Source organism: Buteo buteo, chromosome 5 (genome assembly GCF_964188355.1).
Source record: "Buteo buteo chromosome 5, bButBut1.hap1.1, whole genome shotgun sequence".
Taxonomy (NCBI): Eukaryota; Metazoa; Chordata; class Aves; order Accipitriformes; family Accipitridae; genus Buteo; species Buteo buteo.
The window spans coordinates 24,181,996-24,207,799 of record NC_134175.1 but is presented as its reverse complement, the minus strand read 5'-3'; the positions used below and the strand labels follow the sequence as shown (position 1 = coordinate 24,207,799).

Sequence of the window (25,804 nt, the reverse complement as noted above, 5' to 3'; positions counted from 1 at the left end):
TTATTCTACATAAGAGATTGGATTACACAGATCCTACACAGGGTATGCAAAGGAGCTGAACACTAAGTAAAAGCATGACAAAGCCAAGAGAAACCAAACCCACCACAGACTGGTACTTTACAAAGTGCTTTATTTCCCAATTCTTTCTGCAATGGCTTACAATCACTATTTTTGTTTGCAGTATCAGAATAAGTGTCAGCATACCACCAAAAGTATTAGCCTGTAGTTAATGTCTGAAAGATCTTACCTTACTAATGATAATTATGCTGGCTGACTTTATGGTATCTTTTGTTACCGCCTGTCCACAGTGAAACTTTTCCATTTTGCAGTTATTAGCTAATCTCACTAGTGATCTCTCAGATAATTTTGCAAAGTTCACAAGTCTGAAATAAAAGGAATGGAAACACTTTTTTCATAGATTGAACTGGCTGAATAAAACCACATTTCACTATGAAAACATTGATCTTTTTACTATTGCAACCAATAAACCCTAGGCCACAGCTCCTGAAGATGCTAAATTTGGTTGCAGGGTAGTTCGCCTTTTTTTTTTTTTTTTTAATGCCAAATTCACTTTGCCTGATTCAAGTTCACAAATTTATGGAATCTATCAGTGCAAAAGATTTTTTGGTAGCTAGGGAACATGGATAAACATGTATTCTTCCAGAGCAGCTGGTGGCTAAGCAAGCATGGCTGTCCCCAAGAGTTGCAAAATGGGGAATTCCTTTCCCTTTCACAGAACTTCAAGAGAAAAGAGAATTGTTACATGCATTTTTTCCTATGGCCTTGACATAGCCAGGAAAGCTTATCAAATAGATTATACAATAAGCAAACAGTAAGACAATAATCAAAAGTGAGTGATATAATTGGAAGAAATTACTTGATGAAGTTATGACAGTACAATTGTTTCTGAAGCTCATCTAATTTATTATCAAAGAAGTCTTCTTTATCTACCACAAATAGCTTTGTGTCCTCCATACAGACAACTAACTATTCACCATGTTCCTTTTAACAGAGAATCTTCCTCTCATAGAGAGATGCGAAGAGAGGGGAAGAAATTAAAGATTAATTTAGCTAATGCTAGGAAGATATCCATCAATTTTGTATTCCAAACAGTGCCCCTATTAGAAACCATTAAGTGTGTCATGTCACCTAGCAGACACCCTTGGTGGTCTAGACACCCTTGGTGGCCAGTGCCAGATATTTTTGGTAGGTGGTATAAGAACCCACACATAAAACTTACCTTCTAAAGAAAGTTCCCTTCTCATTCAGGAAAATAATCTCTGAAAAGCACAGGGGTATAAATCTCATACCCAAACTCTGCTTATTTCTTTTCTTGAGATTAACACTGCTTTCACCAAAGATGCCACTCACCCCAAACTTTGCCCCCTTCTGAAGCACAGCTAGATATAATGCCATGAAGATGCTGCATCCTTAACATCTCTAAGAACACCACTACCAAGGTAGATAACGTAGAATCTACTGCTGGAGCATCTTTTCCTCCAAATGATTCTCCCATGCTCAAACCTGTAAAAATATGGCTGGTATCCTTCTCCAGCAGAAATATAATGGATTAGACCTGTTCTTGAGTAGACTCTGCAGCTGAGATTTACTCTAGTGAAAAGGTGAATACGCAGAACTTGAAAGGCCTAACCAGACCACATCCAAAAATGCAACTCCTGATTCAAACAAGGTGCACTCCTTTCCACACACAGAATGACTTCTTAAAAATTAAAATTTGATCCATTTTGTGCCCTACTTAAAAAATTAAAGGCAATAATGGCTTGCAGTAATCAAAGAGAAATCAGTAAGTACTTTCCACTGTGACTTGAGTCCAGATATAAATTTCAAGTAATTGATTTGATGTGAGGAAAATTAATTTATTGCCAATTAAAATAGATTAAAATACTGAGAAACAAATACAAATTAAAACAGCACCTTCCCCTCATGCTCCCCTCATTCCCCAGGCTCAACTTCACACTTTCAGCCCCCAACTCCTCTACCTCCCTCCCACTCGAAGCAGCGCAGGGCAAAGGGGAATGGGGGGTTGTAGTCAGTCTGTAACAGCTCCTTTCTATCACTCCACCCTCCTCACACTTTTTCCCTGCTCCACCATGGGTGCTCTCCACAGGCTGCAGTCTTTCAGCATTAGCCTGCTCCTGCATGGGCTCTCCACAGCCTGTAGTCCTTCAGCATAAGCCTGTTCCTGCATGGCTCCTCTCTGTGGACTGCAGTTCCTTCAGGAAATCTCCACCTGCTCCGGCATGAAGTCCTCCGTGGGCTGCAGGGAAATACCTGCTGCAGCACCTGAAGCAATTCCTCCCTCTCCTTCTTCTCCAACCTTGATGTTCAGAAGACTGTTTCTCTCACTTTCTTCTTCACTCCTCTCTGCTGTGCAGCATTTTGCCCTTTCTTAAATACACTTTCACAGAGGTGCCACCAGCTTCACTGATGACCTCAGCTGTGTCCTGCAGTGGGGCCACTGCAGGGCACAACTTTAAATTAACTTTAGATTTACCATTTAAAGTGAACCACTTCAGCCAGAAGAAACTGCAGTCTTGAGCTGTAACTTTGAGAGTTTTCTATCTCCTGCAAGCAGCTTTTTACAAACTTCACTTCCTCTTCTGTTCTCCACTCTGGTCTCTTGCTGATTATCTGGAGTACTCTCAGAGGTAAGTAATCCTGAGAAAACATCCAACACATAGTGAACTAAGAGCTAAAAGTAGAAGTCAAGGAGGAAACACCTGCACACTTCAGCAAACTGAGGAGTGTCATCTGTAAGAAACATAAATAATTAATTTCCACTTCTCTCTCCCATTTAATTTTAGCTTTAAAAGAAACATCTGTGAGAAAAAGTTAAATTTATGTCTATAAGAACAGTGACCTGACAAAGCACAACTGAATTTTTAGCATGGTCCTTCAGGAATTAAACACTGTACGCTTAGATCTAGGATAGAAGATATTTTTTAGGCCGAATTTGTGGCTAAATAGCAAAACCCCTGTTAAACTGTAAGCTGGGGGGGGTGGAAATTGAGATTTGTTTTATTCCCACTGCTGACCAGTGTTTCTCTCAAGATGTTTAAGAAAAGGTACTGTGTGAGGAGGATACTATGTGAAGAGCAAGAATGCCTACTTTTACTATTATATTATTCAGTTGCTTATTCCTTCTACCAGCTTCCATTCCTAACACAGCTTAAATTACAGCATGCTTGAGGGTGACTGTTCTAGGTGCGCCCAATTCACTCAGACTATGTACACTGACCATCAAGTTTTCATACAGGAAGACCTTTGTCTTCCCTTAAGATGGAGAGCAGAATTCCATGAGATAAATATGAGCAGCTCTGCGTCAGGTAGAAACAAAAACGCAGCTCTTCTTGGGAGCTGGAAGAAACTGAAGGTTTTTCTTCTGCTCAACAAGTGCTGCAGAACACATGGGCACAGCCTCAGAATTTCTCCCTAGGTCAGTTAGAGCTCAGATTAAGACCAAATTCACAGCTGAAGGCTCTCTGTCAGTTCTTGAGACTTGACCATTTGACACCATTGGTTTCACTAAACCAATGCAAATTCCAAGCACAAAGAAAATTTGTCATATCTAGATTTGATGTGACACAGATGTTCATAAACAAACTATGGTTTACAGATATTGTTACTGACATGCCATCAAGTGACCAGGTCAGATTATGCAAATGAAAAGGAAGTGCCCTCATGTGATGGGAGAGGTGGTAAGTAAGGATTCTGGCGTTATCCCTGTTTCCCACCCCACTCCTTCCCCTGTGCAAGTTTGGTTCTGTAAGTGCTGTTCTTTTTTTGTGGAAGACCCTGAACACAGTGATTTGCAGCACAGATGGAAGATCACCTACAGAGGAACAAAAGTGCCAAACCTTTGAGGCTCTGAACATGGTGGTTTTGAAGGACAATTTGGAATGCTTCCTGTTCTGGATAAAAAGAAAAAAAATAATTGGAAAAAGGCTTTGGATATTTTAGGTTATCACAGGGTTAGAAGATACACTAGTATTTCCTCATAAGAAATTTCTGCAGAAATACAACATTATCTACTTTAAGTTAAAGCTTACTCTGTAAAAAGCATATATCTGAAAGGACTTCAAACAAAAGCTCTCCACTGTTTTCTTTATAAAACAAGCTTTCATTTGCTTTAAGAAAATGTACATAGACAATACAAAGATCGGGAGGCACCACTGGCCTACAGTTTCAGTAGGACATGCAAACATGGCAATGCATGGATAAGTATCCATTCACATTTTGGTATATACTCATAAAAACATTGAGATCTGTCTAAACACTAAGCATCTTGTCAAACAGATTAGAGAGACGCAGTAATTCTAATACTTTGGAAAAGGAAGATTTACTTTTATTCTCTATTGAAAAATCCTCTTCCTTCCACCAAAGAATGTGGGCTTTATAGAAGTCATGTCATCAACCTTTAATCTCCTCCATTCTGTTCCTGCAGGTCCTCCCATAAGATCTTACACACTTTCTTCGTGATCTCCTTCTCCCTTGCAGGCTTGTACAACCTCTTGAGTGGGCAAGCAGAAAGAACAGCTATGTCAGAACACAAAGACAAATCACCACTGTTTCCCAAGGGGTGCATTCAGGACTAGCACAGAGAACGTTAGTCTGGAATGAGGACACTGGTACTGAACTTCTCCCTCTCTTACTGATCTGCCAACACACACATCTCTGTTTCTGGCTGTCCTGCTGCCATTTGACTGCCATATCTAATTACATTTTAAACAGTATCTAGAGACAAAGACCATTCCACAAGGAACAGAAGCAAGTCTCTCATCTTTCCTGGAGCCACTGAACTATCAACATTTAACCAAAGGATAGAGCTAAAATTTTAACAGTGATTTAGTTGTAGCTTATGCTGTATTAACACTGTCCCACTGTAGAAATCCAAGTACATTAGAAAAATGACCGAACAGCAGATCCAACAGTATGTAAGTTTCCGCTCTCTAGTTCCTTCATAACGAGGACCCAGAAATTAACTTATGAAATCACTGTACTACAAACAGATATTCATCCTCTTCTGAGCCTTATCAATCTCTATTAGAAAAAAGATCAGGAAGAGCAAGAAATTTAATTTGCTTAGAACAGCATGCTCTTGTTTAAACAGGCAGACTGTCATTAGCAGAAGCCCAGCACATGCCAAATGACCAACTGAGCTGCACTGCAGAGAGCTAAGGATGGTAATAAAAACATGCATTCCAATTATCCACATTAAAAGATCTGATTATATGTGCCCTAAAATATCTGTATTATTTAACCACAGTTAATTGTAATTAAAACTGTATTAAAGAACTACATGCAAACAATTATATTAATGTCTCCATTTTCTTTTTTCCTTTTTTTTTTTCCCAAGATACATATAATCCCTTATGCATATATCACTTAAAACTATTAAGCATCCAAAGTTAACTTTGTCCATAGAGGTTATCATATGCAAGCCTTTTGTGAGTTTTCTTCTATCTAGTGCAGGCTAACAGATTACTGTTGACACAATTACTCTCACAGCATCCAATGCTCCTAACTTTCTGTCCAGGGAAGACCCCTTAGGACAAAGACACTCAGTATTTGTCCTCAGAAATCATTCCATGCTTTTTAAATCACCTCTGTACTAGAACAGGATGGGGCCCTAGATGACAAACACTACTACTACTTTCTATGATACAGCAGTACTGTTTATGATCACTCCTTTGAACACTCTCCAGAAAACACATCAAATCACTTCAGAAAATAAACATGTCATTTGTCATGTGCATTAGGAACGGAATGAGATACTAAGATGTAACAGCTTACATTGGAAGAAAACCCCAAACCAACCCACATACACGTCTTCCATGTGACTAGATTTTGCCTTCCCCTTCTTCTCCCCCCAAATCATACCTTAGTTGATGCTTGTTGGATAGACCTGCTGGATAGCTTCTGATCTAAAAAAAATCAACACAGCCTGTTTTACACAATGTTTTTTCATTCATTAATAAGGTGCACTGCTACTGGGAGAAGATAGTCATTACTGATGGGATAGGTGCTGAAGTTTATTCCTATGAAAGCTTTGTTCAGAAGGGAAGGGCAGATCAAGGAGAATTTTCTCATCAGAGATCCACAAAGATCAGTAACTTTTCACAGCACCACCCTCAGCTATATCACACTTTCTATCCCTAACGGAACAGATTCTTCCTGCCTAACCTTCTGAAAACGTATCTGTTTAAATAGGCATAAGGGAGCAAATTGTAAGTTTGCCAACAGACAGACGAGTCAACAGCCAGCTACTATCCACTGCCAGAACCAGGAACTCAAGCGGTATGAAAGGCAACAGGCCAGTTTCTCAATATAAAGTCCTAACAGCTGGCAGAAATTATCTTCTTCTCCTTGTTTTCTCACATCTTTTTGGTTGCTGTGAATATAACAAATGTCTTGTGAAATGTAGCTGCCTGATATTCATCCAGGTGAGGATAAGCCCCAAAGCAAGCAAGGAAAAAACTGAATGAAATTAAAAGCAACACAGGGACTCGGGATCCTGGGGAGACAGGAAGAAAAACTGACAGGAACAAATCTCACCAGTGTTTACTTGTGCAGTGAACTCACCAGCTGCTTCAACAGTGTAACAGTGAAACACTGAGAACTGGTGGGCCTGAGGGCATGGGACTTGGGTGGAACTCCTAATGAGTGTGAAGGAAGAGAGACTTGGGTGGATACTGAGCGTGCTTGAGGCAGGCAGAGCTGCACCCAGAGGGATGAGGAGAGCAGCAAGTTAATACAGTTGGGAAGAAAAGGTGTATTTTCCTTGGTAACATGTAAAGGAAAAGAGTCTATGCTCCTTGGTTGAAGGTCCAAGAGGAGTTGCTTCTTCATATTAGAAAATAAGAATAGGAGTCTCAGACTACAGAAGGTCATTTAGCTGCCTCTGGTACTCACCAAAACTCAAGCAGCTCTGTTGGGTTTGAGGGCAGGACAGGTTTCCCTTTTCTTCCATAACTTTAAATTCCTACCATGAACTCACCCTATCCACTACTTGCATAGATTCAGGAGCTGCACTGAGCCTTTGCAATGGGCTCATAATCCTTTTCCAAGCCCCGGAGCCCCTCCAGCACAGCCCCCTCCAGCCCTCCCTGCAGGTCCCTTGCTTTTCACACATCTTCAGGACCTTCTTCCACCTGGTCTCCCTGGACCTGTGCTACTTGTTCTCCTTCATCCCCAGAAACCACTGCCCTCATGTAGCTCTTCTAATTCTCCCTGTGAGCCCCCATAACCACAACATAGACCATTACTTTAAAAGTAGTTTACATTTGAATAGGAATATTATACATTAAGTTACTATATAAATATATATATACACATAGATATACAGACATTTGCCTCTAAATTTTGTACAAACTGCAACAATCTTCATACCACACAACCAAGTCTTGATTTTTGAACAGCATGAAAAGGACTCATTAACACTACTGGTTTCCATCCAAGAGACTGCCAGCCTTGAACAAGCGCTATGGATGTGTGCTCTTTTATGTCTTCTCTACATTTTAGCAAAAAATTATTTTTGCATGCACATACATAAGCACAGCCCTTCTTGTCAAGCCAACCAATAACTGTTATGGGTAACCAACAATAAGGTTAAATTGGAGAATAATTTGTTCATTTACAGTACTGTGGAATCTCAGGATTTCTAGGTTTGCAAAATAAATGCTTGAACAGAACAACCACAAGAAAACAAAGTAAACATCAGAAAAACATCTACAATTCCAACACAAAGTAATAACCAACTACTTTGTACCAAGCTATATAGCCTTCTCTGAAAAATCATCCTTGAGTATTCTATGCAAACAAATTTAAGTGCATTGAAAGTGGTATTGTTTACTTGTGATTTTTTCATATACATAATAGAGTCTTTTCTGTGGACATTAGTGAACTAAGGTGTTAAGCTGAATATAGAGAGTGGATATGGGTGATGAGTTTGTGTTCCTCCATTAGCAACATGCACAAAACAAATGTAAACATACTCTTTAAAGAGGAAAGGTTACACTAAATTAAAAACAACACAGTAGTAAACTGGAATATGTATTTGGAAGACACAATAACTGAAATTCTGTGAAAATGAAGGAAATTGAAAACAAAAATGCAAGTATTGGCTGAAGAAGCATTTCAAATAAAATTTTTTGATTAACAGAATTGCAACTCTCATCCCCAGCTTTTAAAAACAACTAATTCTTTACTGTTTCTTTAAATTTCTCCCAACTTTTTCTTCTATTGTTTTCAGGGTAGATTATAAAATTCATTTCACAGCCTGCAATTCAAGATGGACTGAAAGAGTATTTCCTCCAGCTGTGAGCACTAAACTAAAAATAGAAGTATGGTCAGAAATATTCTTCAGCACAGGATGAGACTGTAGCTCACGGTGGGAAGAACAGTGACTGTTAAAGAACAGATCTGTTAATGAAGGAGCTAAGCAAGAAGTGATGGAAATGTAACTTCTCTTTCCTTAAGCTTTTACTGCAACCACAAATGTATCATCTGCTTTGAAGAGAACTAAAACTGAAATAACCTCTTGCTGCTAATCTTTAGCTGTAATGTATGCTTTTGAGAATAAGCATTTTCAAAAATGAGGAACAATTCTCAAAAAATAAGTAATATTGAGAAAGGCAATATACTTTGGAATGTATTAGTTTAAGAAAAACCAAAGGTGATGGAATCACTGAATACAGCAGCGTGGAAGGAGGTACCCATTCTGGTATATAGTTACTGAGTTGGAAAAAAAAAGGTGACTGCTGCCTGTGCGCTCCGGAACTACAACTGCAGCAGAGAACATCCATTTTGGACATATTTTCACAATTAACAACAACAACAAAAAAACCAAAAGAGTGAACCTTGTGGGATTTTACCTACCCGGAAATGAGTAAGGCATACCACAAAACAAGTCAGTGTAGAAACTAAGTATGAGAGACTCCAAAGAACTGGAGATTCTCCATGCACTTGCATGATAAAATACTGACTCTTATTTAATAAGAGCATGATCCTGTTGGAAAATTCTAATTTAAGCTAACCCATAAACATTAGTTTTAAATGAACAGCATTATCAGTGCTAGTTAACCTCACAGAAGTTAATATATTTTAAGGTAAGACTAAGATACAGCACCTACCTAACAGATGCTGCACATAAAGGTATTAGGAACCCAAGTTCAATGTGAGACTTTTGAAAGTTTTAAACACTCAAAAGAAAATCTAAAATTAATTTTAAATGGCCACTATTTAGATGATGTATGTGAATGCCTTGAATGCATGTTAACAAAATTAACAATTTAAAAATGTTAATCTTTATGTTCATGTAGTATTCCTAACACTTTCTCCTCTGCATAAATGAGCCAATCTTTTTCCTGTTTTTGGTTTTTTAAGTCTGAATAAGAGAAAGTCCTCAGATTGCATTCTTGTACAGCATGCAGAAAAAAATACCTAATTTTATGATGAAGTTCTCAACCACTTAGTAGGAACTAATAACAGAACTACTGATATTGCTGTATACAAAATACTCTGAATGTTGCTCTAAGAATTCAACATCTGAAGCAAACAATGTTATTGTTTAACGTGATATCTATGTTGGCATCAATTGCATTTAATTTACTGCTTTAAACGGATTCCAAGTTATCTGTAGGTATATCTTTTTTTCTTAAAGAAACAAGTCTGTCAGATTATGCAACTCAGTGCTTGACACTTATTATGGCTCTGGCTTAAATATTGCTAAAAGATATTTATCATATTCCGTTTTTTAAAGATTCCTGGTAATTATTTTAAGTAATACAGACCACTTCAGTCCTAAAAGCTGCCACCATTGAAAAAGATGAGTTTGTTTTCTGAATATTATAGGGACAGCAGACTTGCACATACCGCTTGGATTTGTATTACTTGCTTTGTTTTCTTGGGCCTCTCTTTGTTAGTGATGCATCCATAAGCCCTACATCATGAGCAGCAGCAGGTTATATCATATTTATCTGAGCTGATAGCATAAGTGCATAAAGCAAAAGGTAGAAAAACTGAAAAGGCAGCATCAATCATTTTCCGTGAGACAAGCCTCCTGCATTTAGTTGTTATGAGCAACTGCTAATACAGTACCACTGCAAAGGGTGTATGCAGCAATGAACCTCATTATAAAGCCAGAACATAAGTTTAAAGATGTCAAAGTTGAAAACATTCACCATTACAATTCACACACTTTTCCTCATCATACAATCTTACGTTCACCTGCCAACCTCACCTTTCTCCTCTCCTTGATCTTCGCACCATTAACATTATGATCAGGTCAAAGTTGCATTTTCTTAAGCATCCACATCCTTCATCACTTTGAAATTTAGCATCTTGGACCTTCGTTTTGTCACAAAACCATTGCTGTATTGATACACTTTGCTGTTGGATTCTGTGGTCTTGGAGCTGGCAGATTCTATGGTCTCTGTAGTACCGTAACAGTCGAGGGTTTCAAGGAGAAAAGCAAACCCAGCATGTGAACCACATTTTAAAGCTAAGGAATTAAACTGTGGAAGACCTTCAGAAATGTTGACCAAAATGGGCCATTTGGATAGCATCCAAATTACTCAAAACTTGCAACAGAAGAGAAAGGTGGTGTTCCACAGGGCAACTGAATGACCTGGAATTGGCAGTGAGCCACATCAGTCATAAATCAAAACAGCTGGCCATCAGAACTAGTGTAAAATATGCCTAATCTGAATGTCACAATATGACTTAAAAAGAATGGCATTACTTTGAGAGCACCCGCCTTCCCTTCCAAGACGTTTAGAGTTCTCCGATTTGAAAAATCCTTCTAGGCTTCACAGATTTAAATAGGTGAGGAACTATGGCAGTCTCTGATTTTATCTGGCTCCATAGACAATGTTTTTTCTCTTGGCTCTTGTTTAACTTGGCTCACACAGGTAACACCCTCTGTATTTTCTTCAGCTTAAAAAGAAAACAAAAATAAAACATTGAAGTTCACACTACACTGATAACGCTTCAGCCCCAATAACTGTATGCATTTAAAAGAAAAAATATTTCAGGAACTCAAGCTAATAGGTAAAGCATTTGTGAAGTTAACTGCTGTTTAGTTCAACAGCCAGTTATGTCATCTACTGTGCTATAAGGCATTGCAAGTTGATATGAATTCACAGCAGTAAGGGCCCCCTCAAGTAAGAGTATTTAAAACATCTTCTAAAAAAGAATGTGTTTGGAGATACAAAATTACTCTCACAGAAGATGTCTTTCCTCTTTCCCATGGAAAAATAAAGCTACCATCTTACTTTTTTTTTTTCTTTTCCAGGGAAAAGGAGGAACGGAGGTGCTGTTGCTGCAAAAATTAAAGCATGTTGATTTAGAGAATGACTTACACTTCAGGCACTTATACTTCTCAATGACTGCACATATATTTTCAGCAGGAAATAGCTTATTCTTAAGTTAGCACTGGGATAAGAGAAAATCCAGAACGTACAGGATAATTTTAACCAAGCGCATATGTGCATAACTGTATGCACACACAGAGGAGAAAAAAACATCTTGAAATACACACTGACTGAACTGCTACGTTCAAGTATATGGTGCTTCCTCCAAATAAGCTCTGTAACATTATTCCCTCTTCAGCCTAGACTGTTTTTTGTCCTCCTCCAGACAAAGAACTTGCCTCTGAAAAAAAAAAAAAGTATCTGTGCATTTTATAGGCAACTCCTCCACAGAACTTAGGAATGGCACCAATATTCTCACAATTTCCAAATTCAGGCTGATGATGATAGACTGAGACCTTGACCAGAAAAAAACCAAAAAGGAAATCCCAAAGGAACAGTGAGTTTAGTCCTTGCAGTTATAGAATTTTATATTTGACTACATTTTTTTTCATGTAAACTAATGGTATTTCTTTAAAAATTCACTTACAACACTCATCACTTACAAAAATTTTTGAGAGGCATCAACATCTAGATTGAACAAATGGGTTAAACAACTGAATGGATGAGGTAAATTTGATAACTTCTCTGAAATTCTTTTACCCTGAATGAAAACAGAATTTCTCAGAAGATTAGTCAAATTCAATTATAAAAGGGAAAACAACCAGTTACACAAACATTTGAGTACAGCAGGCAGAAAATCCCTTAAATTTGATCATACTGCCACAGTAAAATATCCCAATATTACTTTAACACTTATTAATTACAGTATATTTCCTCATGTACCCTTTATTTCCTTTTTACTTTTTTATCTAGTCTTATATTTCCATTTTCAGAATATTACAGAATTTAGTACAAATTAAGTTTTGCTGACCTGCAAAGGTCATCAGGACATATGGAGATAATTATCGTTATGGCATTACAAAGGTGTAGGCTATGATCTAGCACATCTTTACCTACATGTTCCTGCAAAACTACTCAAGAGTCATCTTTTTAGAAGTCATAGATGACAAGAAAAGATAATACAGAAATAATAAAGCATTGCATGGCTAACATTTCAGACTCTCTGAAAAGTCAAAAGATTATGTTGCAATGATCTATATATGCTCCATATCTAATAAGTGTTCTTCACGAAGAATTAGAAATAATTCTTTGAGAATGCAAGCTTTCATTCTTAGTCAGGTTCCATGGCTGAGAATTCAAAGACTGTATCTATATTTGATAACAATGGTTTTAAGGAGCCTTCCATTTTGATAGGAAGTTATTTATTTATAGTGTTTACTGTGTATTTTTTAAAAAGTATTTTCAAATAGAAGTTTGAAATTCCAAGCGATTATGTCCAACTCCAACTGATCACTGCTAAAGCATATTGATGACTACAGGATCCTAGTAAAAGTTTATTAAAAAATTCAAAAATCTGCTGGGATGGTGCAAAGAAAGAAGTCACCAACCCCCCCATTTCTTTCCAAAGAGCTCTAACTAGATTCAGTATTGGCTATTTTCTATTCTTATTTTTTCTTTAAAAAAATTATTTTGAAGATCATAATTTTAGCTAAATATTAGGATTTTTGGCAAAAATATTGTGTTAATCAAATAAGTTGGTAATTGGTCAAAGAAAGTGATAAGCAGTTTAACTAAGAAGTCATCTTTTTACAGCAAAAACTAAAGGGTTTTTTTTGGTTTGTGTTTTTTTTTTTTTTACACTCAGCCTGTTTTCACAGTAAAAACTAATTAGAATCAGCTGAAAGAAGTCTACACTGGAGTTCCCCATTATCAACACACTTCTTTCCTTTCTTCAAGACACACAGAAACCAAAATCCACCATATTTTCTTTATTTACATATTATTGGGAAGACTGCAACTTACTAAGTGCTGGATGGCTGTCCACAATCTGTACTGGAATAGTGTGTACATCTCCCAGGAGAATCTGATGAACTCCTCCTTCTAGGCTTCTGGAGTCATCTACCCCTCCAACTGCTACCAACTGGCCCATGGTGACCAAACTCTGATCACAGCCAGGCGGAGTCCCAAAAGCAGAGGCAGCAGTGCTATGCTGTGTTAGGCTAGCACCTGCTTGCAGACTGTGTCCCTGACTGAGTACTAGAGAATGGCTGGTTATTGCACTCCCTATGGAATCCAGGAGACTTGCAGGGCTGGGAGGGGAATGGTTATTTACAGCTATCAGGGCTGTTGATCCATTTGTGGAGGTAAAAGTTGACTGCAGCTGTAATCCCTGTGAAAGAGAAGGCAGAACAACTAACATACTAGTATTTACAGCAGGAGGAATTTGCATTTAATGGCACGTATTTTGGAATGCTGGAACTGTATAGCTTCTGACTTCCTATACATCATCTCTTTTGAACAGTCAATCCCTGCAACCCTAGGTAAAAGTTGTATTAGAAAACAATTAGGACAATGGTATCCAGAAGCATCTAGAAGACTGCTTATGACCATAAAGCTCTAATTTTGGATTGATATTCTGTTTCAAATCATTCCCTGATACTGGCCATTTCCACAAGAGGTGGGCACTACAAGCTAAGCATACTGCTTTGAAAAAAAAAAAGGGAGTGAGGTGGAGCCAGGCTGTCTTGAGAAAGAGAGGGAAACAGCAAGTAAAACAGCACCTTACTGCAGACTATATTTCTAGGGAAGAGATCATGCATTTCACTGGGGTTCAAGAAGTATGAAGGTAGCTTTTCAAATAAGTAGTTAGGGAAGAAGGCTAAAAGAGCCAGCTTTGAAGGAAGGTGAACTTTAGAAGAAGCTCTTTTAGCATGACATTCTTATCCCCACTCTTCATCCTTTCAACCTGGAAATTTACAGATCTGAGCTGGAAGCAGTTTTAGGATTTTAACATATTTTCTTAAGAGGCTGGAGGAGGTTTTAAAGGAATAAATAAGACTGAATTATCTCCCCTCAGTTTTGCAGCATCTTCATTATGAAGACTGGACCATGTGGAAAATGAATTGACGCTTGGTTTGAGGCAGAAACCCACTACCTTCATTCTCTTAGTTTTGCCTTCACAAAAGACCCTAACTTCAAAGTATCAGAAGATGGTAGTGGGGTCCCCTGCACCACAGCTATATGCTCTGTGACATGCAAGAGAGGCCAACATAAGAGCTGACAGCTATTTCAAAGTCTGCGTTACCTAGCCAGTGTTTGGGTCATTAGCTGTGAGGGAACTTGCAGTTCTCAGCTCGCCTTCAGCATTCCCAGCACACAGCATTTGACGTTCTGTAAACAACTTGACTGTACCTGAAGTTGTGCAAATATCTTGGGCTGAATTGAAGAGAGTGAAGACAACAGCTGAGCTGTTTCTGGTAGTAAGGACTCCCCGCTCTGGTTGGATTCTGCTTTGGTGACAACTGACTCCCCTGCTGAGCTCCCTACAGTGCCACAGAGAGGAAGCAGTTACGACAAATTTCTTCTTCCTGTTTAAAAGCCTCCCCTGCAAACTGAGCAAACCCCTTCGATCTCCATATAGACATATAAAAGACATGTATATACATATATGCTGTTTTCTTTGCAGAAGAACTTGGATGCTAAAGAAAAAAGGCTGGGTATGAGAAAAAGACAACACTGTAGGAAGATTGTATGTGCCTGTTCAGAGTGAAAAAAGAAGTACCAATAAATCCATTGTGGAGAGCAAAGTAATTGCACCCCACACTGTACTTTGAATTTCTAGTTATAACATAAAAGCTGAAACATTTCTATCAAAGCAGTAATCAAATAATTTGACAATACATACACCTCAGTAAGGGCTCAGTAACAGACAGGCATCAAAAGAAAGGGCTGTCTTCCAAAACAAAAATCTACGCAGAAAATCCTCTAAGCCTCACCACTCCCTTCCAAACATCTTCATGGAATTAGGATAACTTCTATGCAATATCTCACCAAAAGTCCATTTATCTGGAGGCCTTTCAGCCTACAGATTACATCATATCCTCAAAATTCTTATTAATGCAAGAATGATGGACTTCATTTCCTGAAGACTTGTAAAAATTGAGATTCACTTGTAGCAATTTCTGCAAGAAAAATTCCCATGGGATCATTCCATTTCCTGTTTGAGCCACCCAGAACATTTTGGTTAAGATTTATCCAGACACAAGCAGACATTGCTTAGCCTCTTGTTGTGCAGTTTCACTGCTATAACTGTAAAAGAAGACCTTGCCCTGTGCATGTAGATTAGCCTGGTGAATGGAAAAAAATTGAGAATGGCCAATTGCAAACAGTTTTCTAACAGGAAATCGTACAAAAGTTTCCAGCAATCTAAGTGAGTGGAGATACATTTTGCAACACATATACCGATATGCAAACTCTAACTCTTTATTGTAACTGACCATAAAATACATTCTATAAATCTTTTTGAACACAACTACTTTAAATATTTAGGCTCTTTTTAACACTATACAGAGATTCCATATGCATATGTGAATATTCACATGTAGGAAGAGATGGTAGTTCTTTCCTTAGTGTATTCTTGGTGTTCTTTCCCTGGTGTATTCTACACCAACATGCCTAGGAATAAAGCTAATAGTTCAACTCCTAATCTAACCACTCCTTAGACTGCATGGGCATTCAGTATGAATGCCAGAAGTTAAAAAGCCCCAAATATATATATACACACAGGTACTTTATCTCACTTGTCATTATACTTCATAAAAGATGTAAAAGGGAGCACACTTAAGTTTGATAGTTACAGTGATTCTTACACTGAGGAGAGAACAGAGAAAGCTGTATCACATAGTGATATGGAGTTCTGCGCAACAAGAAAACAAACAGCTGGGTTTAGTTCTGTTATTGTTTGGTTTCTTAAATGTAAATTTGTCCCCATTCAGCACAAGTTAAAATGAAAAAAAAACGTATACACACAAAAGTTTGAAAAGACAGTGTTTTCCCTTGCTGCCACTTCACATAAATTAATGAGAGCCAATTTTTTCAGTCAGGCCTCTTTTTTTGCTTAGACTTGTATTACAATTATAAACATGTGTTTGCAATGTGTACAAACACATACACACATATATAAGGGAAGACAAGATATGCTGGAATTAGAGTATCTGCTTATGTTCACTGAATTGGTGCACATATGCAGAAAACTAAACAAATCCAATTCTCTAGCTTCCATTAAAATTCAGTATGTCACTGGATAGATGTTTACACATTTGATAGGCTACACTGCCTTAGAAAATTATCTGTGAAAGACAAAGAAAACAAGAATTGGTCTTCCTGAACCTTCACCAGCATTCAGACAGTTCATACCAAAAGTCATCCCTGCTGAGCTCTATCACAGCTGTTGAAGGCACAACTATTCTGTGTCTCTCCATAAAAGCACAGTAATAGAAATATTAACATAGACATGCAAGTTTAAGCACAGTAAGTCTGTTCATATTGCAAATTCCTTTTTTTCCTAAAAAACAAGACTTCCTTAAAAAAGAGGGACACTCATTCAAACTGAGCCTAAAAATTTACCTGTTGTCCTCTGACAGTTGTCAAGACTGAAACTCTTGCCTTAAGAGCACCAAGCATACATAATGCTTTTCTGTTCAAATTGATCCATCGCAGCAACAGCTAAAATAAGAGTTTAAAAAATCCCAAACAAAACAAAGCCCAACATTGGCCTTTTTAACTGCAAATGCACTGGTGTGCATGGAACAGCTCCACGTAAATTAGGTTCACCAAGCCATTTAGGAGAAATCACACAGTGAGCCAAACCTCTGGAGGTTTATATTTCCTGCTACAACAAAGATAAGAAATAGGTCATGAAGTGACAGGGGCCAAAGGGGAAAGAAACCCAAACACATCAGGACTTCTTCAGGCAAGAACCACAGTGGAGGATAACTGTTGACATGAGTAAGTCTTTAAACATGACAACTGTGGCAGTGCCCCTTTGGACCCTGTAGACTTCTCTATCAGCTGTCTGGAACAAAAAGTACCCACCACCATGTTCCAGTTAAATGGGAAAACAAGCTGGCAGCACCACCGAGATTAAAAACATATAAGAAGTCTGCAGCATTATCTTAATGTATGCAAACAGTTAGGCTCTTCCACCTTGCTGCAATCATATCCCTGCTAAAAGCCAACAACTTTTCTGATGAGTTTCATAACAAACCTATTAAACAAGGGATGGGGAAAGGATCCACAAACATGCAGAAAAGTTTTTTTGGTGTCACAGGAGACAAAATATCCTTGAAACCTGGGGAAAAGGGCACAATCATCTCTCATTTTAAATTTATTATCAGTTACCACGTTCTAGCAGAGCATCTCAGCCTATGTGTAATCCTAACTATGTGGGTAGCAAGTAGACCTAGTTACAAACACCTGTATTTTGGTTTAATACATGTTTTGAAGTTGAAATAATAGTAGTAGGAACCCACTTTCAACAAAGGAAAAGTAGTGTAACCAGTGTCTTCAAAAAAACCAAACCTTTGACCATGAACATAAAATCAAGTTTCTGTAGAAATCTACACTACCTACACTCTGGTTTTGCAGCAGAGTAGGAGGAAGTTTAACACTTTGTTAGGTGGCTCAGCAGTCGCTGGGAAGAGATGCTACTTTAGCATCACATATTAATAAAGAGGTTACATCACATAAAGAACTGAAAAAACATATCTCACAGCTCTGCTGCCACTAAACACCTGTGTTTCTATTTCTATTCTAAGCATTAAGGAAAAATGGAAAACAGTGCTCTCAATTCTGGCAACAGAAATACAGCATTCCTTGTTCAGGGCCTGAACCTAGCAGTGGAACTCATCAAGCCAATGACTTTGTGAAAAGCAGGAAACCCAATATGCATTCAAGTCCTTTTTAGCAAGATGTTTAAGCATGTGTGAAGCACAAACCATCAAGGAACTTAAGTACCCAGCTGGCTCCTGGGTGTCGTGTGCCCTGACAGATATAGCTGTTCAGTAGGAATTTAATTCTCTCTACACAGGTGTTATTATGCACCTTCATCTAAGACAAGATGTTCTTTCCACATAACCATCCCATTAAAATCTTCAGTCACTTGAGAATGCTAAATAAAAGCCAAATTTATAATTTTCATACTTCTGCCAACCCCATCATGACTACACGTATTTTTCCACACATGCAATCAAATAGTTAAAAAAAAAGCATACCAAATTAGACACACCAAAATAATCCTTCTTAAGTTCAGCTGAGTGACAGAACATGACAGCAACCTCTCTGGAAGGAAACTGAACTTCTGTGACATAGCTAATAAAACAAATCACATTTGGAGACAGCTAAGTTATTAATGCAGTCCTACCATCTGAAGGTGGTGAGGCAAATGTAACAGTCACTGTCTCTGTGAGAACATTCCCACTGTCTGTGGTCCACTGCAGCTGAAAGGAAAAAGATCTCAATTCTCAGAAAGGGTGCAAGTTTATCTATTACAGGAACATAGGCTCAATACAGGACCCATAGGAAAACAGTGTCTAAAACACTTTCTTACAACCATGCATTTTGGGAGCTCTTGGTTTACCAAAAAAAAAAAAAAAAAAAAAAAATTACTGTAAAAGATTTTTTAACATGCACTATATCAGGAAGGCTAAAGCCTGCTCATGACAATTCAAAGACTTTAAAATAGAAAATAGTCAAACCATTTGGCTAACTAACAAGTATCACTCACTCACCTGGGCCAAGAGCAGTGTAGGGAGAGGGAAAAGACTCATGACAGCATGATTTAACAGTACAGTTTGTCAAAGCTGATTTTAAATCAGCAATTCTTCGGCAGTCAGCCTTGTAACTGGGAAAACTAGGGTCACTGTGTATCCCTTATTACTCAATAGGTGGAAGAAAATTAAGGAACAACACGTCAGAGTTACCGAGCATTCTGAAGTACCTACTTCATGCTTACTTCACTTGCTATAAAGTGCATTTATTAATATTTACACATTCAAAATGTTGTGCAAGGCCTAATTTAGACTGCCTGAGACATACTTTATCCCCATTTTTCAGATACAGGAAAGTAGTAGTAACCTCTCCAAAACACAGACAATGACAAAGCTATGAATAAAATTTTCTGATGCATGCCAGTTTTTCTACACCACATGGCTTTCAGTTAATGCAGTTATCATGAAGTGCTAGTATTGCAGTTTTTCAATCAACTAATAGCAATCGAATGGTGATGAGATAAATAACAAATAAGGTCAGAAGGTTTTAGTCACATTTAATCCAATCTTGCTCAGCCAGAGATTCCACTGAAAATATTGCTGGTGGAAATATAAAGTCATAGAGCATTTTGGATGAAATACAGCTAAGTGGTAAAAATTTAAAATAAGATTTCCAGTATTTAACTCCAAAAATCAAAAAGAAACACAAAGGCCAACGTACCATTGCTGGGATACTTTCTGAATTATACACCATCTCACCATTCCTCAGGGATTTCTGCACTTCATGAATGTGGTTCTTGATGTCATTCACAGTGGGGAAGAAGGACAGGTTATGTCTTTCTGGCACTTCATCAGGCTTGAATAATTCTCTTTCCACATACTTTCTGTCACATGTTAAAGGACATTAAAATGTGTGTATTTAAAATATATTGTGCTATCTCTCTCTGTTATAGACACTGCTACCTTCTCCCTCCCCTTGTTGTAATGACAAGAGCAAGCTAGATGATCTTCTGACCCAGTTCTTTGTGCATCTGCTACAGAGTTTTGAATTTAAAATCCCCATTTATTCAACTAACGTTAGGAGGACAGCAGCTCTTAGTGGCTACCTATAATAAAATGGAAAGAGGAGACAAAAGCCGGGAAAAACAGATTCTCATGACATATGGGAAATATTCTCAGTAATGCATCAGCACTGCCATTTAGTTGCAAACCAAATTAATCAAATGCAAAAGTAGATACAGCATTACAGACTGAGAGCATGTCAGACAGTTGTGTACCTTAGTTGCTTCCTCACTGCATAGACCTGCTCTATTCCCTGAGACACCAGTTCTCGGATCTTGTCTGCCACTTGAGGATGAAGTCGGGAAGGCAGAGTACAGTTCTCATCTCTAACAACTTCCTCCTCCTCCTCAGGAGAAGACACAGACAAATGGGAGGGTGAAGAAGGGAGGCAGGAAGTTTCCATTTCATGATATTGGTGGGCTTGCTGAGTGGGTAACTGTACATACCACCTGGCAAGAAGGAAAGAGTTTCTACACACAATCCTCAAGCAAAGGCAAAAAATGGGGGAACAGACTGATAATCACAAACAACCTAGTTTGACTTAAGTTTTTACAGCCCCTGAGCTGGAAGATACTGCCTTTCAGAGCTCAGGGCCCTCTCACACCTTTCAATGCAAAATAAACCAGCTCAAACCACCAAATAAAACTATTTCTATCTATTTCCTGCATGAAAACATCTGCTGAAGTTCCACAGCTTGGTGCTTAACACATTTACCATATTAATACTCCAAAGCCACATAAGTCTTACTAACATTGTGGGATTTTTTACTATTGATATTAAGCAAGAGGCTTAATAAAGTGACTAAGTAAAAAATAAATCAAACCAAGAAAATTATTGCTCTTTTTTGCTTCATTTGTCAAGATAAAGAAAAAAGTGGAAGTTTCACCTGAGGACACCGCCAGCATCTATCAAGTTCTTCTTCAGCATGTTGAATGATTTCTCCTGCTCCATTCTTATGATTTTCTTGTCAATTTTAGGGTCAGTAGGAACCCTGTATTCCGGAAACTTTTGAACCTTTTTAATATAGATCCTGCCAAGAAGCGGGGGGGGGTGTGTGTAAAAAAAAATTCTCCTTCAGTATACTTTGCCCTCAAGGAGCAAAGGCAAAATGCCCACCTACTTCATATCAGATATTAGTATAGAAAAAGTTCAAGTAGAGTGCTGCAGGGGGTGAAAAGCCTCTAAGAGAACTGTAGAATTGTTAAGGACACATTAACAGAGATGGATGCAGACAGACACACTTCTGTTCCAACCTGGAAGCCACTCAGCCAGAGTCATTTTGCACCTCAGCAAAAATCCTCTGTCCCTCAGTATAGTAAAAACACAACACCATTTCTGAACAGGCTGTAGTTCACCCAGCTTGAAGTCAGAAGTGAGCACATACATACCTAGCTGCAACTGTCCAGGTAAACACACTCTTAGCTCAATAAAAACTGAACAAGCACCCAGGAGAATGCTCAAGGACAAGGAAAAAAACCCATTAGTGTTGGACAAGGAGAAAGTCCCCAGTGAACAGGAAAAACTATAACTCCTTCAGCAAATAGAACATCTACTAAATTAGGATGATTGGCTGATATGAGTGCAATTAAAAGCCTGAAGGAAAAACAACAAATAAGATGACAAAGTTTTAGGACCAAAAATGGTCACTACAGGACACCACAATAAGTAACTAATGCTTAGGTAGAGAATGATTCCCACTTTTACTCCACATCCTGATGTACTGCTACTTTGCAACCAGGCAACCTATCAAATCTCAGCCTTACTCAGTTTAACAGGACAGCATTTCCTCCTTCTCTCTAAATGAGTATCAACCTCAAGTTAACAAGGAGATGAAGCTAAGAGCTACAGTGCATATCAGCTACCACCCCCAAAGAGTGCTCCGTCAAGACTCACAGAAAGAACGCTTTCTTAGGAGGCTGAGTAGCTCTTCCAGCTTTATAGACAATTCTTACCTTGCTGGACAAGTGGCTTTGTACAGATGGCCAGAGACGCTTTCCTGCTCGCCAGCTTTTTTGGGCTGGAACCCTTTCCTCCTTGGTCCATATTGGCACTCCATTACAATGGCTCTGCTTCCTGGGAACGGAAAGTAATGCACTCTATTTATTCAAGCAACCCCTGAAGGTATTACAGTAAAACAGTAAGTACAGAAAAGATGAGAGTTCCAAAAGAGTTATTTCTGTTTACCATCAAACTCTTCAGAAGGCAGAACACATAAGTGTAGCAAGCATTCAAATACAGTGCAAATGCTTCTCTCACAGCATGTAAGGAATACAGAGCATTTCCAAAGCACTTCCCAAACTTATTATACCTCACAACACACCTGCAACATATATGAAGGAAAAATACTGGATTCTGCCCTGGTGAACTCCAATGCTTTACAAGATAAGCAGCCTTGCAAGTGACCAAAGGAGCACAATGCTGGTAATAAACATAAGAGAAGCAGAATCCCCAAAATAACTGAGAAAATCCACATCTGAAATCAAAGGTCAGCAGCTATTTCCAGCCTCCCCTCTCAAATTAATACTTCAGACCATGCTGTCCCATAAATTCTTACTTGTTAAGTCTGGCCTCTCTTATCTGCTAAATAACACTGTTTCAGTGTGGCATACCCACACAAAACTAGACACGCTTAAAGAAATACTGCTTAGCTCTTAACTTGAAGTAAGTGAAGACTTCTAGTCAGACCTCTAACAAAAGGGGTAACAGGAATAGCACTAAAGTGGTCAAGAAATTCTTCCCAATTTCTTCCACGTCACGTTTAGTTATTTTTTATTTATAATTCATATACTCCAGTATGCAGGCAAGGAGCTGCCTATACGACAAGTGATATAACCAAAACCTTTTTAAGAACCACAACAGCAACATAATGTGTTTCCATAAGATACCCAATGTTTTATTGCCTTAGAGTGTGACATTAAAAAAAAAACCAACTTAAAAAAATCAATGCAAATAAAGAAATAGAAAATTTAAAAGAGAACTATGTATAACAAACAGATATCTTGTCTCTTTTTCAAGAACAAAATACAAGTTCTAGGATTGAAAAGACTTCAACAGCTTTAAACTAGTCCTTGCTAATATGAATCGCAAAAGCAATTTGATGGGGCCCTTGTTTTATCAAAGTATCAACTATCCAAAATTCTTACTAAAAATAACAAACAAGATTTTGATGATTAGTGCATGTTTTACACTACAGGAAGCTAGCCACCTTCCCACAGCTGAAGCACAGCAGGGAAGGTATTAAAGATTGGTTACACTTATGCAGAAGGGATAAATTCCTCAAAAATACCACTTTTGTTCTGCACTGTTCAGAATTCAGTTATCTGGGATTTAAACTGCAGTTCAGTAAATCATATTGACAGCCTCTGCTCTACAGGTGTAAAGGATTTTAATGAATGCTCTTCATAGAGGAGTTATAAACTAAACCTAAATGTATTGGAAAGGCAACATGTTAAAAATATACCCAATGCCTGTTTGGAGGTCTGAGCAAAGCAAAAAACATTACAATTTAATAATGTGAGTCTCTATTAGTCTACAACATTTTAAAGAAAAAAAAAATCTATGTGTGTTTTTGGTCTAAATATCATACTGTGGGGGCAACTAATTTATCAGGCAAATCTTAGAGGGAACTAAAGATGTCTCATATACATTTTGAGGAAAAAATAAAAGTGTAAATTGTTTTGCCTTCATTCTTAGTTTTCTTATACCTCACAGTTTATGGCTGAAGCTTTAAAACTGGTGCTAACATTTCACTTTTTCAGTTACTTTCAGGAAAAAAAAAAAAAAAGAAAAAACCAAGCACATAACCTACATTCCAGTCATTCATGATCTCTATGTAACAATTAAAACCTGTTCATTTCATATCTGAATGAACTCTTTAGTAATCTCACATATGCATTGCATGAGCTAAATTACCAACCTGTGAAGTCTGCACACTCATTTTAAAAACCAAAAATCTGCCTGTTGACATATGTTGCAGTTTATTTTGTTTTTTTAAATTTAATTAGTTTTTTTTAAATGGTGCCACAAATAGTTTATTGGCTCCTGCAGAACAAACTCTTCAAAGGATCTCCAAGTTAGGCAAGAATACTCAAACAATCTCTTACCCTTACGAGAACTTTCACATCCTGATGGAGCAGATGGGATCTCCACCTAAAGATCTCATCACAAGAAACCCCATCAAATGGTACTTAATAATTTATTTCTAAAGAACAAAAGGAAATAATCACAACAAAACATAAGCCCGTGGTTTCAGGGAAACAAGCTCCTTCAGACTGTGTCATGGAGGTGCCCAAGCTGCTCTTTTTTTATGTTTGTGCCTTGACTTTACCAACACTAAGAAACACCATAAAGATCCTTCTTTATGGCCAGTTAGCAACTGATGTTGAAATTTTGAAAGTAGTTATTAAAATAAAAGTTAGTTACCTGCATTGACAAAGGGGATCCCATCATATGGGACATACTGAGATTTCCACATCAACCGTGTGGCAGGTTTGGCTGGGCTTGGAGACTGGCGCGTCCCCCACACACTTTGTGTTTGCTGCTTGTGTAGCGTTAGAACGCTCTCTAATTCTGTCTCGCTCACACAATAGCCGCGGTACGAGTCCCCAATTTTCTGCATGGAAAGGAGGTGAAATAATAGGATTATTCACCCAGCTGACTGCTGAACATTACACAAGAAAACAAAAGCAGTCAGGGACTCTGGCAGGTGAGGACACAGGCCCAGATTTTTGGTGTTTCATGTTTTTTTTCCCCATACTAGTATCCTCACAAATAGATTTACCATAAGATCTAACACCAGAACAGTCCCCACTGAGGTCAGGAGTTTGTCAGCCCTCCAAAACCCTAAGCAAACCAAGAACCCCTGAAAAGATTACAGTTACTGCCAACTCTGATTTCCATAGGACAACTTCACTCCTGCTGTTTCTGCCACCACACCAGTTGCAGCCACCTCCTACACAAATTCGTCTTAGGCAAACATTTTCACTTGACTCCCACAGAGAATCTCTGAGGCACTAAAAACTGTCTATGCATCTACTTCAACACACACATGCTGCACTGAGTCTGTGGTTAGCAAGACCTAAAGTCAACAAAGAACAAATGAACACCTTGTGAATGAACTGGGCCAGCACAGTGCTGCTGCTAGCACAAGCCCAAAAGCAGAGGGTTATGTATGCACCGGCTGCATGAGTCGTTCTGAGACACCAGCTGCTTACACTTCAGCAGCTCACTGCACTGCAAGCCCACTGCTCCAGCAGTTAAGAAAATCTGCATAGGCTGCGCTCAAACAGCTGTGGTGGGGAAGAGAAGTTGGCAATTGTTTAGCCAGAAATTATAAATAACATTTCTGTCCAAAACTTGATCTGAAAAATCCAGGAGAAGCAAGGCAGCCTAAGAAGTACCAGAAGTACCTTCTTTACAGAAACCTGGGATGCCCCCTTTCGCAAGAGGGATTACAGTACCACTCCACACAGTGAACATTGCATGACCAGCATTTTTCTTTCCATATCTTATACCTGTCACTATAAATAGGTCATTGGCCTTACTCTAGGGAGATGAGAAGACTGATAAAACTGTTGTGCCAGAAAAGTAGCAGTAATAGTTACGGCACTGTCTCCTATTCTGGCTTTACTTCTGTGCAAGATCGATCATTTTCCCAAAATTGGTGGGAGGGGAGGAGGAGAAGAAAGTCATACCGCACACAGA

At 38.4% G+C, this 25,804-nt stretch overlaps 1 protein-coding gene across 10 annotated transcripts in view; it reads right to left on the bottom strand.

The window, feature by feature from the left end:
• Positions 1-543: 543 nt before the first annotated feature.
• The window catches only part of CARF (calcium responsive transcription factor), a 41,183-nt gene continuing 15,922 nt past the window's right edge, over positions 544-25,804 (bottom strand). For 2 of the 10 annotated variants that reach the window (XM_075028174.1, XM_075028180.1), the window contains 13 exons: positions 24,524-24,713; positions 22,054-22,174; positions 20,988-21,131; positions 20,317-20,550; positions 19,761-19,923; positions 18,694-18,769; positions 14,685-14,815; positions 13,296-13,662; positions 10,262-10,956; positions 5,902-5,945; positions 4,365-4,531; positions 3,879-3,932; positions 546-2,772 (listed from right to left, as the gene is read on the bottom strand). In XM_075028174.1, coding sequence (XP_074884275.1) covers positions 10,838-10,956; positions 13,296-13,662; positions 14,685-14,815; positions 18,694-18,769; positions 19,761-19,923; positions 20,317-20,550; positions 20,988-21,131; positions 22,054-22,174; positions 24,524-24,713 — 1,545 coding nt within the window. In that variant the 3' untranslated portion in view covers positions 546-2,772; positions 3,879-3,932; positions 4,365-4,531; positions 5,902-5,945; positions 10,262-10,837. Of the gene's footprint in view, positions 3,933-4,364; positions 4,532-5,901; positions 5,946-10,261; positions 10,957-13,295; positions 13,663-14,684; positions 14,816-18,693; positions 18,770-19,760; positions 19,924-20,316; positions 20,551-20,987; positions 21,132-22,053; positions 22,175-24,523; positions 24,714-25,804 lie in introns of all 10 variants that reach the window. The other 8 variants (XM_075028183.1, XM_075028182.1, XM_075028178.1 and 5 more) reach the window with 7 other exon arrangements.